Below are 15,404 nucleotides of genomic sequence, written 5' to 3' on the forward strand. Positions count from 1 at the left end.
CACAATTCACTACTGTAACACCAGGAAAGCTCAGTGTACTTGGTTTAGCTCTAATCAGCTGCTAGTATATTTTTATGCTATTATTGTTAGTGATACGTATCATCTAATGGATTTTATAACCCTCTACATAGTCGGAAACTATAAACAAAAAACGAGCTCAATAAATGTAAATGACTTAGTCTTTCACAGCCTCCATTACCATAAATCATGAATGGAAGCAGCAGTAGCAATTCTGCTAGTTTTCTGCCTGATAGTTTTGGCAGAAGTACAAGGGGCATATGTCTGCTCTTGGCTTAGAAACAGTATAAAGGCAATGCCTTCACAACTAACTGTACACTGAAGTTGGATTTGTTGCCAATTCTTTTCATATTCATAATCAGTTTCTGGTGTACATAATACAACTTATTTTCTAAATTGGGTGAAACAGAAAAAGTTAGTATTAAATCCTTTATTAACTTTGGGTTTTGTAACCTCATTTTATGAAATCAAAACGACAAGCTCAGTTTCCTGCTCCAAGCAAGTGGACTGTTTAAAATGATACTTGCACATCTGAGAATTCTTCATGTTTATTTTGAACAATCTAATTTAGATAATACATTATCACAGGAAATCTTCTGGGGTGTACTGATTTAACTAATCCCTTTGAATGCCAGCTAATTAAAAATATTTAGCAATATGTGGCTTCCTATGTACAAATATAAGATGTTCTTTTAGAGTATCACATTATATATGTCTCAGACTCTAAAATTATTTGATAGACAAAAATAGGAATCTCTCACTTTCCCCTTAGCTACACAGAAATACTGTGATTTTTAAAAGCTTAAATAAATTGGTCACGTGTAATTTTAAAAACATATATTCAAGGTTACTCATAAACTAGTCAAAAAAATTTTTTTTTAAGTTTTAAGACCAGACTTTGGACATTTAATACTAGCTTTATAATAAAGTACATAAAATATTTTTACTTCCTTAAACTAAGAAAATACAGAAACAATATTCATGTAAATTATTTTTCAAGGAAGAAAGTATTCGTTAATGTACCAGGAGTAAATGACTTGATGTATTATGTTCATACAGCAAATTACAATATAAACTAATTGCAAAACAATCACATTGAGGTAGTTTACTATTTAAAATGTTATATAAATTTTGGCTTTTTTCTCTTTAATTTTGCTCATCTTTACAGACTGTTTACTTTCCTTCTGCAGATAGCCTACACAAAGAAAGGTGATTACCTCCTTCCAAACAAATAGAAATGCCTATTTTTGACTAGCATTTCTACTTGTTTTAACCTGCTCCGTGGTCTGAACTATCAACTTCCTTCCCATGTGATTACCAATAAAGAGATACTTTCAAGTTTCTTTTTTTAAAAGAAGGTATAGCGTGAAGCTGCTTATTTCTCTTTAATGCAGCACAGTCATTCTGCAATTAAGATATACCTAATTACCGTGTTTTCAACAGATGCAAATGTAGCTCCATTAAAATTCTAGTCCATGTTACAAATTAAGCTACTCAGTTCCACAAGGTATCATGTTAAGACTGGGTCACCAAGAACTTTAGAAAAGATCGGACACTTACGTGTTAGGGATTATGCAGAATATGGCTTTAGGTTTCAAGTGAAGTTCGAAGTTCTTTAGCTTCTGCCATAAATAAATACTTCTATCTAGTCATCACAAATATTTTACTGTCAAAAGTTGACTCTAAGCCACATGATCATCAGAATCTTTCTTCTTTTTTTAAATTGAGCAGTGATGCTACTATGGATACTGAAATGATCTCAGTTGGTTGTTTATCCAAAATCCATCTCTCCATTTCCTCTTCCTAATGGCATTCTGATTTTGTTGAAGAATGCGATCTAGCTCCAGGGGGTGAATTCATTAAGTCTAAACTGTCCTGTAGATGGTATGCCCCTGTTGACTTGTTAGTCCAAGGCTATTAGACCAAGCAGACTGAAAGGAAGAGAGACATTCTATGCTTAGAGAGATGTTTCACTCCCTTTTGTTGGGCATGAACAAGGAAGGAAAAGGCCTCTGAGCTCTGGAATTACCCTCTGGATAATGTGACCTGTGAAAAGGGGGGCAGAGGGGCAGAAAGGTGCTAAATCACTGATAATCCCAATAGGCTGTGGAATCAACCAACCCAGAAGCTGCCCAACTCTAAAATTCACTTATTGTAAGACAATGTATTTCTTCATGGTATGAGTTAGGTATTATATTAAATGCAGCTGAAAGTATTCAAATAGGTACATTACAGAAATCAAACTTCAGAGCAGCGATGGAATATCTACAGTGCTATTCATCACAGATGTAAGATTTAGCAGTTAAATGCCATTTTAGGCAGCTTTGAACAATTTTTACCAAACTTAAATTTGTTCAATAGGTATATACAGAAATACGAAACTAAAATGATAACATATTACTACTTCTTCTTCACCATTCAACAAGTACTCTCTGAAGACAAGGCCAAAAAGAAGGCATCATTAAATGTTTGTTGAATGAAAAACTGAATGATTGAATAACCAATTACACTGAAAAGAAAAAACTTGTCACTTACTGCTTGTGATTTATAAGGAACTATCCTAGGTATTTAGGAGCCCTCGTGGTGCAGTGGTTAAGAGCTCAGCTGGTAACCAAAGGGTGGGCAGTTCAAATCCACCAGCCACTCCTTGGAACCTCTATGGGACAGTTCTACTCTGCCCTATAAGGTTGCTATGAGTTGGAATCGCCTCGATGGCAATGGGTTTGGTTTGGGTTTTTTTATTTACCCTAAGCCACATGATACCTAATAATAGAAACTGCAGGAGAAAGTTGTGGCAGTCTGCTTCTGTAAAGATTAATAGCCTTGGAAACCCTCTGGGGCAGTTCTACTCTGTCCTACAGGTAGTTATGAGTCGGACTCGACTCAGCCGCGATGGGTAATAATGGAAACAAAAGATTCTTGAGCAATTTACAATGTACTTTGGAGGACAAAGGGTCAAATGTAAAAATTCTACATACGCTGATTCAGTCATACTTCACAAGCTATCTACTTAAAGTAAAACCTAAAGACAGTAACCAACACATTAGTATGGAAAATTTCACTACACTTAGTAAATCCACTACCAATTTCTACTGATTAACGTTAGGGAAAAAACAATGTAATACAAATAAATAAAGACTGGAATTCCAGGCACTGCAAAATCCTGAGTAGGAATCAAGAACTTTGGGGACATAGATATTTTTTTCTGATTTTAGTTGAACATTTTGACGTTGGAAAAGGAAGAAAGATGTAGAAAATGAACAGCTATTTATAAAGATGGTGTCGAATAACAGGATCTGCTTTTCTGGACGTTGACTTTTAACATTAGAATGATGAGCTCTTGGCAAAGGAAAAACTTAGCTTTTTCTGAACACTAACATACACACACAAAGCCAGCATGAAACATGAAGATTTAAAAAGATTTAAAATTCAGGGTTGGAATAATAAATTAATATGATGAAGAATCAAGAGTCTGACCGAGGAAGGAGAAAACAACATGAAGGAGCAAGGTGGCCATTTATCAGCAGTATGACAGAAGGAATTTCTGCATCTGGGGGAAGTTCAAATAGATGACTTCTAAGGCATTCTACTCTAAAAGTAGATTTATTTTATTAAAAAACACAAAAACTGTTTATGCTGGGGAGTGGGGTGGGCAGTGGGACAAAATCAATAGGATCACACTTCCAAAGAGTTTAGACTTACTGCCACAAATCATTCTTCATTTTTACTTCACATTCTAAAATTCTCTTTAATCCACTCCCAAAAAATGAAGCAGGTAAAATGCTTCTGAGGATAAGGGTAGACTATCACTACTGTTATCATTCTCCCTTGCTTCCCAACAGAATGCTATAGAATAAACACAATGAGGGCAGTCCCTCAATTTTCTGCACCCTTGCAAATTTATGTTTGGTGTTCAGTTAAATTTTTCATTCAGATGATAGTCCACAATGATGTTGCTTTCTGTCCATGGGAAAAATATATAGTGAAGTTGAAGGATTTCCTTTCAATAATTTTGACTGAATGGGCTGGTTACACAATCAAAATGGTAGTGCTCATAGCCCTACTGTTGGAACTGCTACTAAAAATTTTATTTTAACCAAGATGTGAGTTTGGGGTCAAAACGTATGTTTTAGCAATACACAAAATATTATTTATTATGTCAAAGAAAGAAATTCCAGCTCACTACTCATACTCTTAACTGAAAAACAAAATGTAGAAATGTGATAAAATCATGAATGGCTAGCAATGCTGTATCCATTTTGCTGTTTTTTGAGAAGTCTGACTGAGTATCCCCAAAAGCTAATGTTCGTAACTATGATGCCAAAAAAACCCATATTGGATTTTTGAAAAAATGCTTTTTACTAAAAAGTCTCAGACAAATTCCATATAATCAGTTAGGGCATTAGAAAGTCAAAGAGAAACTCGATTGCTTGAGAAAAGTTTGTTTCTTGAAGAAGGAAGATAGCAGCCTAATGTATACAGATTATAGGGAAAGGGGAGAAGTTGGGGGGCAAGAAGAAGATGAACCTTGTAGAGAGTGCAGGTCTGGACAAGGATGAGCAAGGAAGCTTTAGGGACTGTGAGCATAAGAACGTGATTATAGACCTTACTGTGTAAATCTAGAGACAGGAGGACTAGGTAGGAGATTGTAACAATAACTTCAGATGTTAAATAATGAGGGTTTGGGCTAGACTGGAAAGAAGGATGAAGTGATGAGACCTCATGGGAGAAATTATAAAGCTTGGTAATGGAGTGGTTACATAGTGGGATGATGATTCCAAGTTTCAGAGCCTAGAAGTGCTAATGAGAGAAATCACATCATCATCATCCATCTCTATGTGCGAGATGCTAAGCAAGTAAATACAGTTTCCTCCATCTCACTGGCATTGCCAAAGCATCATTACTCACCTGGATTACTGCATTACTATCACAGAACTAATCTTCGTGTCACCAGCGTTGCTACTTATTATCCCATCTCTGATAATGTACTCTCTGCCCTATGGCCCCAACGACCATGTTCTTTCACTTGAAATTCTTTAATCACTTTTTAAGGTCCTTATTGAAAATGCAAATCATTTAAGCAGGCCTGTCTATAATCTGGTCTCTGACTACATCTTAAACCTCAGACCTTACAATGCTCTCACCAACACCATACCCACCAACCTAACAGAATTGTGGCAGTGCTTTTGACCCTCCATGTCTTTATACCTCTACCAAAGATAGTTCCCACTCCTTGCTCTCTCTCACCCAACTAAAGACCACTCAATCAAGAGGACTCAACTCAAGCAATAATTCTTCTGGGAAGCCCCTCTATCTTTCTCTCCATGCTAACTCCACATAGGCTGACTGGATACCCATCCCCTGCTACAATGGTAACCTGTGTGTTTCCCTATAATAGTACTTAATCTCATGGCTTCTTAAGTGTTGGTTTACCCACTAGGCTGAACCACCCCTGTCCTCTCAGGAACTTACAGCCTAATTATCAGATCTTAGGTACCACAACTCATCAATGCACGCTCAAATACTTAAAGTAGTTTTAGTGCAATGAGCTTTCCCATTTGGATATCTGTTTAATGTTCTATAAAAAATCACAGGCCTGAGAATCAGAAAATATGCATTGTAAGATTCAGTTACTAAGAAACATATGATATTGGTCAACTGTTTAAATACAGTGTCCTCATTAAAAAAATGGTTAGAAGTGAGGATTCTGTAATTTGAATACTTCATGTGTGACTTCTTCTTATACTTTTACCATAAAATACTTCTGAGCTGGAAAAAGAAATTTAAGGAATAGATTAGGCTACTTCACATGCATACAAACCATAACACACTCAGAAGCCTCCTAAAATTTAATTGAAGTGCCTTAAAAAAGAAAAAAACTGCATGTGACTCTTTAAGTACACAAATTAGTATAAAAGGATAGAAAATTTTATTCTTATTTCTAGCATTTCAGAACAAGTATTTTCACAGGTCAACATCTAATTATTCATAAAAATGTATCAACCAAATAGGAAATCTTCTACCAAGTACTCTGACTTTGAAACCCGTAACCTGAACTCTTTCACAATAGATTTGCTGGAATGTAATGGATTTTGCTGAAGATGAAATTAGACCTAGTCTGCATTATATGTCTGCACATAGGTGGTGACAAATGGTGGCTAGAAGTATTCAGAGTGCTAAGAGAATCTCAGATATCAGATGCAGTATGTTATTTTATAGCTAATAAAACAACAAAAAATGATTCCCCTAGAAGCTCTTATATTAACTGATTTAAGCATACAAATTTAGTTTCTTCACATCTCATACTGCTAACCTGATTTACGTATACAGGTAGTCCCCGACTTTTGACAGGGTTCCATTCCAATGAGTCCTTCAGTTCTGAAACAAGACGAATACCTCTTTTTTTTTTTTTTTTTGGTAGTTTTCATTATTGTTGCCTTTTATTATTAGAATCTTTATACATTGGATCCTTGAACATCTTTGAGTGAACATCTGAGAATAATAACAGCAAGTTATGAGCTACAACACTGTACGTAGTACATACTACTAATCATAATGTGTCCAAAAAACAAACAAAAAAACAGACGGTCGTAACTGCGATTTGTCATAACTTGAATACATCGTACGTCAGGGACTACCTATGTGTATTTTAGAGCAATGTTTTTTTTTTCCTTATCTCTGAATAAGAGTCCTAAGAAAAAAGGCAAGCTACTCAAAAGCATCATGTCTGCATGTTTCCATGGCACGCTTTTTTAAACATTTAAAATTCTAAATTAGATATATCTGAAAATCACTATGTACAATTACTAGGGTAGTATTTGGTTTTGCTGTGTTTCACCTCCCTGACCCCAAAGAAAATCTGGTAGTAAATTGATGGTGAGGCTTACAATTGTTGGCAATTTTTAATTGGGAAAATACTGGATTATATATTTTGCAAAAAGAAAACAAAGCAATATTATATTATTGCATGCATTTTCTCAGCGCAAAAGAAACTGATTTATTATGGGGCTGTGGAAGCCGCTTGCTGAGAGCCAGGCAGGGTATGTAATTTGCATAGAAGAGGGAGCAGATTGTAGATGCCCTGACCTGTCAAACACAGGTAAAGCCTTGGAGATAATGGGTCCCAGAATACAAAGCTCCATCTTGATCCAGACAGACACACACAACATGGAGAGGCCAGATGGATTAAATGAGAGACAAAAACGCTGGCTTCTGCCATCTCCACAGGAAGAACGTAAGTGCTACAGAAGATGACAGATACCAGATACCACATGGATCCCTCCCCAGTCTCTTGGCCCCCATTGTTGTGCCCATGCCATGACTTCAACACTACTGAGAAGAGGCCTGCCTCACAGGGCGGTGAAATGCAGTTACTGGTACGGTGCTCCACCCAATGTACAAAAGCAGTAACTATGCCCATCCTAAGCATCTCACTTGTTAAGAGGAAAAGTGCTATGTGATAATAGAAAAACAAGAGATTAGAGTAGCACAAGTAACTATTCCTTACAACCTCTCCTAGACTCCCTTTGTCCACTCCTTTTCAACAACAGCCCACTCTGCAACCCAACTTTTATAGGGTGCATTGCATTCCTACAGAATGTCCTGTATAACAAAAAGACTGCTCAAACAATCGTCCTCTTTTCAGAGCAATATTCAAGGGTGACACAGCCTTTTAACTTCAACAGCGGCTGTAACTGAGTCATGCCACAGTACAAGAAAGGAGCTGCCGCACCAGAGTCCCACAGAGCGCAGACGCTTGTCACGCAGCAAGAGGAACTGCTTCACAAGAAAAGTGAAGATGCAGACACACAACCAGAAATGAGAACCGTGGATTGTGGAAACCACAGCGGTAGAAAGTGTGCAGACAGTGCCGTGAAAATTCACAAGCCAGGCTCTGAGAAGGATGGCTGTTTAAGAAGCTAAGGGAGTATCTCACTCAGTCAGTCTTCCTTCCTACAACATGGTGGCATAAACAAGCCTTTTCATCTCCAGCCATATAGAGAGGTAGTAGTCCAATGACCACCAGCAGCAATGCCACCCTTCACAAACATTATTTTTTTAAGGAAAACAAAATAAAAGATTCTGCAGAGGTACTGAAGGTCTTGTATGTGCAAGGTCCAGTGTGGGATACAAACAGGTATGATAATGTCATTCCCATGAGGTTTATATCATATTGAAAGTCTCAATCTCTCTTTCTCTGCCTCTCACATGCACACACACAGGCAGGTAGTAGTTATGCAGGCATTCACTCATTCACACACCCATTCAACAGGCATTCACTGAATCCTAGAATTTGTGCTCCCACCCACCCAATGCTAGGTGCTGGTGATGCAGAAGCGAGTAAGACAACATGGCGGTCCCTTCCCTCATGGAGCTTGCAGAAAACAGGCAGGACTTCGGTAGGTATAGACTCATAGAAGGCTAAAATGAGACGGGCCATCAGACACCACCTAAACCAGTGCTTTTCAAACTTTTCTTAAAAATGGCAAACCACCTTTTTTTTTTAAATTAAAATTTGCAAAGATCTCCAATGTACCTAAGTGTTTAAAAAAAAAAGTTGTTTACGCAGAGGAATGGTTACAGCAGCAGGAGAGATGAAGATGGGCAGCCTTTCCAGAGCCACCCTTGCTTCACCTCGCATTACCTTCCCCACTGCACAGGACCCCAGAGGGGCCTCTCCCAACCACAGGTCACTACACACAGTTTGAAAATCAATGTTGTAGTTATTCAAATCTTCAGTTTGACAATTGAGGAGATTAAGGCTCGAGAATTTTAAGTAGCTTGACCGAAATCCCAAATTGTTAGAAGATTCTGGACTAGAAGGCAAGTCATTTGAATTTCAGGTCAGTGCTCATTCCACTATATCAGCACAATTACAATTCAAATTATGTAAATTTAAAATTCATAATAGTTGCCGTTCTTTTATGGTATCCAAGGTTCAGCAAACTGGAGTGAAAAGAAATAAGTAAACACAGGGCTTTGGAAAAACCATGGTATTCTGTGGCTGTAGGTACAGCAAGTTTTAGGTTCAATTCTCAAGTGTCTATCCCAATTCTTGACCATAACATTATCTTTGGTATCCAAATTGTAATTTGCTATTTACTTGTTTTGTTTTTCTCTTGAGGAAAACTGAATGAATAAATTTTAATACAATATACTTGAATTTGTTATTTCCAATTAAAAAATGAAATTAATTTTATATTGGGACAAATTAGGATTTCTGCATTGGTAAGAAACTCTGAAGACTGTACCTAAAAAATAAAGAATATACTTTATATTGACATGTATTCCATCCCATTTCATTTGAAATTGGTAACATTATGTGAGAAAATTGCATTTTATAAGTTAGGGAACTTAAATGACATTGCAAATAGAACAAGAAAAAAGTTCAAAAGCATCATAAATTGTACATGCTAGTAATTCAATATCTATTTCTGTATCAATATATGTTTCCATCTACATTTATATCTATGTAGATCCCTCAAGGGGTTAAAATACTGTATCTCATTGGAAACAGACAGTGGTGATGGCTGCACAACATGATGAATGTAATTAATGTCACTGAATTGCACAGGTAAAAGATGTTGAAATGGCAAATGTTTTGTTCCATATATTTTTACTACAATTAAAAACAAGATGAATCAACATTTCTACCGGTGAAATAAAATCTATCAGAATGTTTTTAAACCAATAAACATATTTTTAAAATAAATTTTTAAAAATACCATATCTCTTATTAAATACCAAGACAGACAGCAACAAGATCTAGAAGCATTAGGGCTCCTATCCCAGAAAAGCTGCACAAGTACTATTGAGCTGCATGGCAAGGAAACATCAACAAAAGACGAGAAAACTCAACAGGGTCAAAAGCTGGTATGACTCAGGCTCTTGGAGGTCAGGCTTGGCAGCAAACAAAAAATAACCTCTTCCTTTGGCAAGAATAGGTGCATATATATTTTAAATCACTGGCTGGACAGAGTGAAAAAACTGCCCAGATTTATATGAAAAATTAAGACAGGGAAGGGACTCAAAAAGATGGAAATCATTTTCCTAACTTCTGCTGTGCATGTTGCTTTATGGCAAAAAATATTCATCTTCCAAAACACATCATATATTAGGAAAAAATATATAATTTTTTTTTTAAATCTCCTCAGAAGATGATCTTTTTTATTTAAAACTCCTTTTCACCACCACAATATTCCTTGTTGTTGCTGTTGTTAGGTGCCGTCCAGTCAGTTCCGACTCATAGCCACCCTACATACAACAGAACAAAAACACTGCCCGATCCTGTGCCATCCTCACAATCACTGCTATGTTTGAGACCATCGTTGTAGCCACTGTGTCAATCAATCTCATTGAGGGTCTTTCTCTGTTTTGCTGACCCTCTACTTTACTAAGCATGTCCTTCTCCAGGGACTGGTCCCTCCTGATAACATGTCCAAAGTACTTGAGACAAAACCCAACCGTCCTTGCTTCTAAGGAGCATTCTAGCTGTACTTCTTCCAAGACAGATTTATTCGTTCTTCTGGCAGTCCACAGTATTTTCACGTTTCTCACCAACACCATAATTCAAAGGCATCGATTCTTCTTCGGTCTTCCGTATTCATTGTTCAGCTTTTGCATGCATATGAGGTAACTGAAAATACCATGGCTTAGGTCAGGCGCACCCTAGTCCTCAAAGTGACATCTTTGCTTCTCAATACTTTAAAGAGGTCTTTTGCAGCAGATTTGCCCAATGCAATGCGTTGTTTGATCTCCTGACTGCTGCTTCCATGGGCATTGACTTGGATCTAAGTAAAATGAAATCCTTGACAACTAATATTTTCTCCGTTTATCATGATGTTGCTTGTTGGTCCAGTTGTAATGATTTCTGCTTTCTTTATGTTGAGGTGCAATCCATACTGAAGGCTGCAGTCTTCGATATTCATCAGTAAGTGATTCAAGTTCTCTCTACTTTCAGCAAGCAAGGCTGATTTATCCGTATAAAACAGGTTGTTAATGAGCCTTCCTCCAATCCTGATGTCGCATTCTTCTTCATATAGTCCAGCTTTTCAGATTATTTGATTAGCATACCGATCGAACAAGCATCATGAAAGGATACAACCCTGATGTACATCTTTCCTGACTTTAAGCCATGCAGTATCCCTTTGTTCTGTTCGAACACCTGCCCCTTGGTCTATGTAAAAGTTCCTCATAAGCACAATTAAATGTTCTGGAATTTCCATTCTTTGCAATGTCATCCATAATTTGTTACGATCCACACAGTCAAATGCCTTCATATAGTCAATAAAACATAGGTAAACATCTTTCTGGTATTCTTTGATTTCAGGCAGGATTCATCTGACATCAGCAATGATATCCCTCCTTCCACGTCCTCTTCTGAATTTGGCTTGAATTTCCGGCAGTTCCCTGTCAATGTACTGTTGCAACCGCTTATGAATAATCTTCACCAAATTTTGCTTGTGTGTGATAGTAATGATATTGTTCGATAATTTCTGCATTCTGCTGTGTCGCTTTTCTTTGGAATGGGCACAAATGTGGATCTCTTCCAGTCAGTTGGCCAGGAAGCTGTCTTTCAAATTTCTTGACACAAACAAGCGAGCACCTCCAGCACAGCATCTGTTTGTTGAAATATCTCAGTTAGTATTCCGTCAATTCCTGGAGCCTTATTTTTCACCATTCCCTTCAGCATAGCTTGGACTTCTTCCTTCAGTACCATCGGTTCCTGATCATATGCTACCTCCTAAAATGGATGAACATCAACCAATTCTTTCGGGTACAGTGACTCTACATATTTCTTCCATCTTCTTTTGATGCTTACTGCATCGTTCAATATTTTCCTGTAGAATTCTTCAGTATTGCAACTTGAGGCTTGAATTTTTTCTTCAGTTCAAGATAGGTACGATAGAAGTGGTCCGTCCAAATGTTAAACTGCAAGAAAATTATAACCAACCAAATCTATATAAATTATCTCTGGTCTCTGCTTTAACTTTAGGTTGTTTCTTCTGACCTTTCTTGCAAAGGTTTAGAGTGACAAAAGTATTGCTTTCCTATTTGTGTCATTTTTCAGGGGTTAAGTCACATTTGGGGTTAAAAAACAAAAGGGCAAATTAGTAACTATGAACAATAGAAGCTGATCAACAAGTTTTACTGTTTATTAGAACTCCAAAGCCCTTTCTCTTCTAAGTTCAAACTCTAGTAGGCTTTTTTATTTTTAAATCAATGGCTATTTTATTTTTAAATCAATGGATATTTTAAATCAGTCAAAATGTTTAACTATAAAGATAACTCCCCCGAAGCATACATTTGTTCATACCTATAAATGTTAATGTTTTTCTCCTTATACAATGGAAAACACATTTTTCACTCATATTAACCTTTGACTTTCAATAGTTTTGGCTTAAAATATTTTGCAGTTTGGAAATACACACACATACAAAAAATATCTTGCTAGTTCAGTACAAGGAAAGCAAGCATAATTCCTCAAAAAGAAAACCAAACAAAAAATGATATGTTTTCAAAGTCATAGATTGTTAAATAAATTCATTGGAGACATGACATTATAGTCATACTACACAGCAGTGATTTTCAAACATTTTGCTCATAGGACACTTTTATATACCCCAAAAATATTAAGGACTCCAAAAAACATTTTTTGTAATGTTAGTTATACCTATCGATATTTACTGAATTAAAACTGAGAAAGTTTAAAAAATAAATATTACTTTATAAAAGCAATAAAATATTTTTATGTTAACAAATTGTATTTTTATGAAAAGCCACCATATTTTCCAAAAACAATCAGTGAGAAAAATGGTACTGTTTTAAATGTTTGCAGGTCTCTTTAATATCTGGATGAAAAGGCATACTCTCCTATCTGCTTCTGCACTTAATCTATTGTAACAGCATATGAAATGTAGCTTCTAGAAAACCCCACTCTATACTTGTGAGAGAATCAGAGTAAAAAAGGGAATAACATCTGAGTATTATGATGAAAATAGTTTTGACCTCACAAAACCCCCTGAAGGTGCTGGGAACTTCCCAGGACTCCCCAGAGCATAATTTCAGAGGTGCTGTTTTGTAGAGGTGTTTATAATTGTTATTCTTTTTGTCATTATAGACTTACAGGTCTCCATGCCTTCATCGTCATCATCTACAGCAGGTTTATCATAAGACTTGTCGATTGCAGCTCTGAAGCTCTCATTGCACCCCCTTCCTCGGATGATCCGGGGTCGTGGGCGGTGGAAAGGAATATCCCCATTCAAAGTCACCTCAGCGACTGCTGTCTGCAGACTCTCCAACGAGCTCGACTTCTTCAGACCCAGCGAAGGTCCTACATCTTTGCTCGGAGAACCTTGGAAGTTTACAAATACATAAAGTTCATTAGAGTGAGTGGCAAAAATTACATACCTGAATATCTATGACTTATGGAAAACTTCAGGGACATAATGAGCATAAACACATTACTTGCTCAATGACAAGTTCTAGAATGTGGATGGAAAAGGTGATCTTAATAAATAAAGCAATGGCAACTAATTCTTATTTTTCCCAAATTTATATTAGATTTGGTTCGTTTCTCTATTTTTAATTAGGAAAAAACTTTATATTAAATATTACTCTAAAACTGTTTTTAAAAATATAGTAAATTATTTACCTTTAAACAAAATAAAACCTTTACATTTATATTTAAAAATGCCCTTTATATGGAATTTAGTAAGCAAAGTAAGTCATTAGTCTCCATTTTTTAGCTCAACAGATGAATGTTTTTTCTAATCACTCAGCTCCAAGTAATGTAAATAAAAGAACCAGAATAACCTAGGAGCTCATTTGAAAAGCAGAGATGAAGAGAAAGCTGAGGTAAGCAACGAAGAGTGAGCTTTTTAATTTAATTGAAATCATTTTTTGGCAGTTCAAAATTATTTACAACAGATGTGAAATATTCACATCAATGAGCTTCATCAAGTCTCTTCCTCATTAGAGTAAAGATTCACAACCCTCAATAAGTAACAAGACCACAAGGAACAACATGTCACTAATAAAATTAGGGCAACACGGTGCTGGGTAGAAACCTAGTTCTGAGAAAATATTCATGTTTTGTGGAAAGAGCAATAGAGGACGTAAATAGAAACAAATCAAAGAAGAGAGACGTGAGGGAAGCAGACTAAGGAGCTGGGTATGAGTACTTATATCTCCAGGCTTGGCAATAATAGATGCTCAAAAAACAGATGATGGACAGAAGGAAGGCCACTTAGCAATTACTAAGAAACTTTTAGTAGTATGGCAGGTGAGGATTCAAGCAATTAAAATGTTGGCTCTATTTCTTGAGGATCTAGGGCAGAAAAGCCTGAGATAATACGAGTAGCATCAAGTTTTAGAAGACAATCAAAACTTTAACCAGGAGAGACAGCTTCATCCATCACCCCTGGCCTAGCACTCAAAGGTAGGCTAATTTAGCCTCTAGTGACTGAAATATCAGCTTTGCACCACCACCTGGGCAATTCAGGTTACAGAACTGGTTCTTCACTTAGACTGCTAAACCAAAACCAAACCCGTTGCCGTGATTCTGACTCATAGCGACCCCACAGGACAGACTAGAACTGCTAAAAGATAGGTGAAAAAAGTGAGAAGGTAGGGGAAACTGAATAGTTTATCTCTACAAGAGGTCATCAGTCCACATGTCGATCATAATTAAGGAGTAGCCATCCCTTCGGGAGCAAGGGAGAATGAAGAGAACAGGATACAAGGAAAAGATTAGTCCAAAGGACTAATGGACCCCAGCTACCAAGGCCTTACATGTGTACTGTTAAATGAGAAACTATTTTGTTCTGTAAGCCTTCATCTAAAGTAAGAATAGCAGCACAATTGGAAGAGCATAGTCAATGTCACTGAACTGTGCATGTAGAAATTTTTGAAATGGTGTATCTTGGGCTGTCTGTATTTTCACCAAAAAATAAATAAAAAATAAAAAGGTCGAGAAGGAAGAGGGTTGACATGTTGTGGAGTTGTTAACCAATGTCATAAAACAATATGTGTACTACTGTTTCATGAGAAACTATTTGTTCTGTAAGCCTTCACCTGAAGTACAATAAAATAATAATAATAAAAAAAAATAATAATAATAATTAAGGAGTAGCCTTGACATGTTACTACCTAGAAGACAAATAGTTCACGGCTCAGGGTACAAGGCAGGATAAAAATTAAATTGAGAGAGTCAACACAAGAATTATCTTTTCCTGATTCATTCACTGTACATCATTCATCTAATTTTAACAATGTGGTAGCAAATTTAAGTTAGAAAAAATATGTTAAAAATGTAATACAGGCAAAAACATGATTCAAATGAAGAAACAACAGCCCATAAATTATTGTGTTTGGGAGAAAGAAAC

The 15,404-nt window shown here is 36.5% G+C and overlaps 1 protein-coding gene across 8 annotated transcripts in view; it reads right to left on the reverse strand.

Moving 5' to 3' along the window:
• The window catches only part of PARD3 (par-3 family cell polarity regulator), a 651,375-nt gene that overhangs the window by 243,185 nt on the left and 392,786 nt on the right, over window positions 1-15,404 (reverse strand). For all 8 annotated transcript variants that reach the window (XM_023741946.1, XM_023741944.1, XM_023741942.1 and 5 more), the window contains one exon: window positions 13,145-13,372. In XM_023741946.1, the coding sequence (XP_023597714.1) occupies window positions 13,145-13,372 (228 nt within the window). The remainder of the gene's footprint in view (window positions 1-13,144; window positions 13,373-15,404) is intronic.

The sequence above is a fragment of the Trichechus manatus genome, unplaced genomic scaffold (genome assembly GCF_000243295.1).
Source record: "Trichechus manatus latirostris isolate Lorelei unplaced genomic scaffold, TriManLat1.0 scaffold00195, whole genome shotgun sequence".
Taxonomy (NCBI): domain Eukaryota; kingdom Metazoa; phylum Chordata; class Mammalia; order Sirenia; family Trichechidae; genus Trichechus; species Trichechus manatus.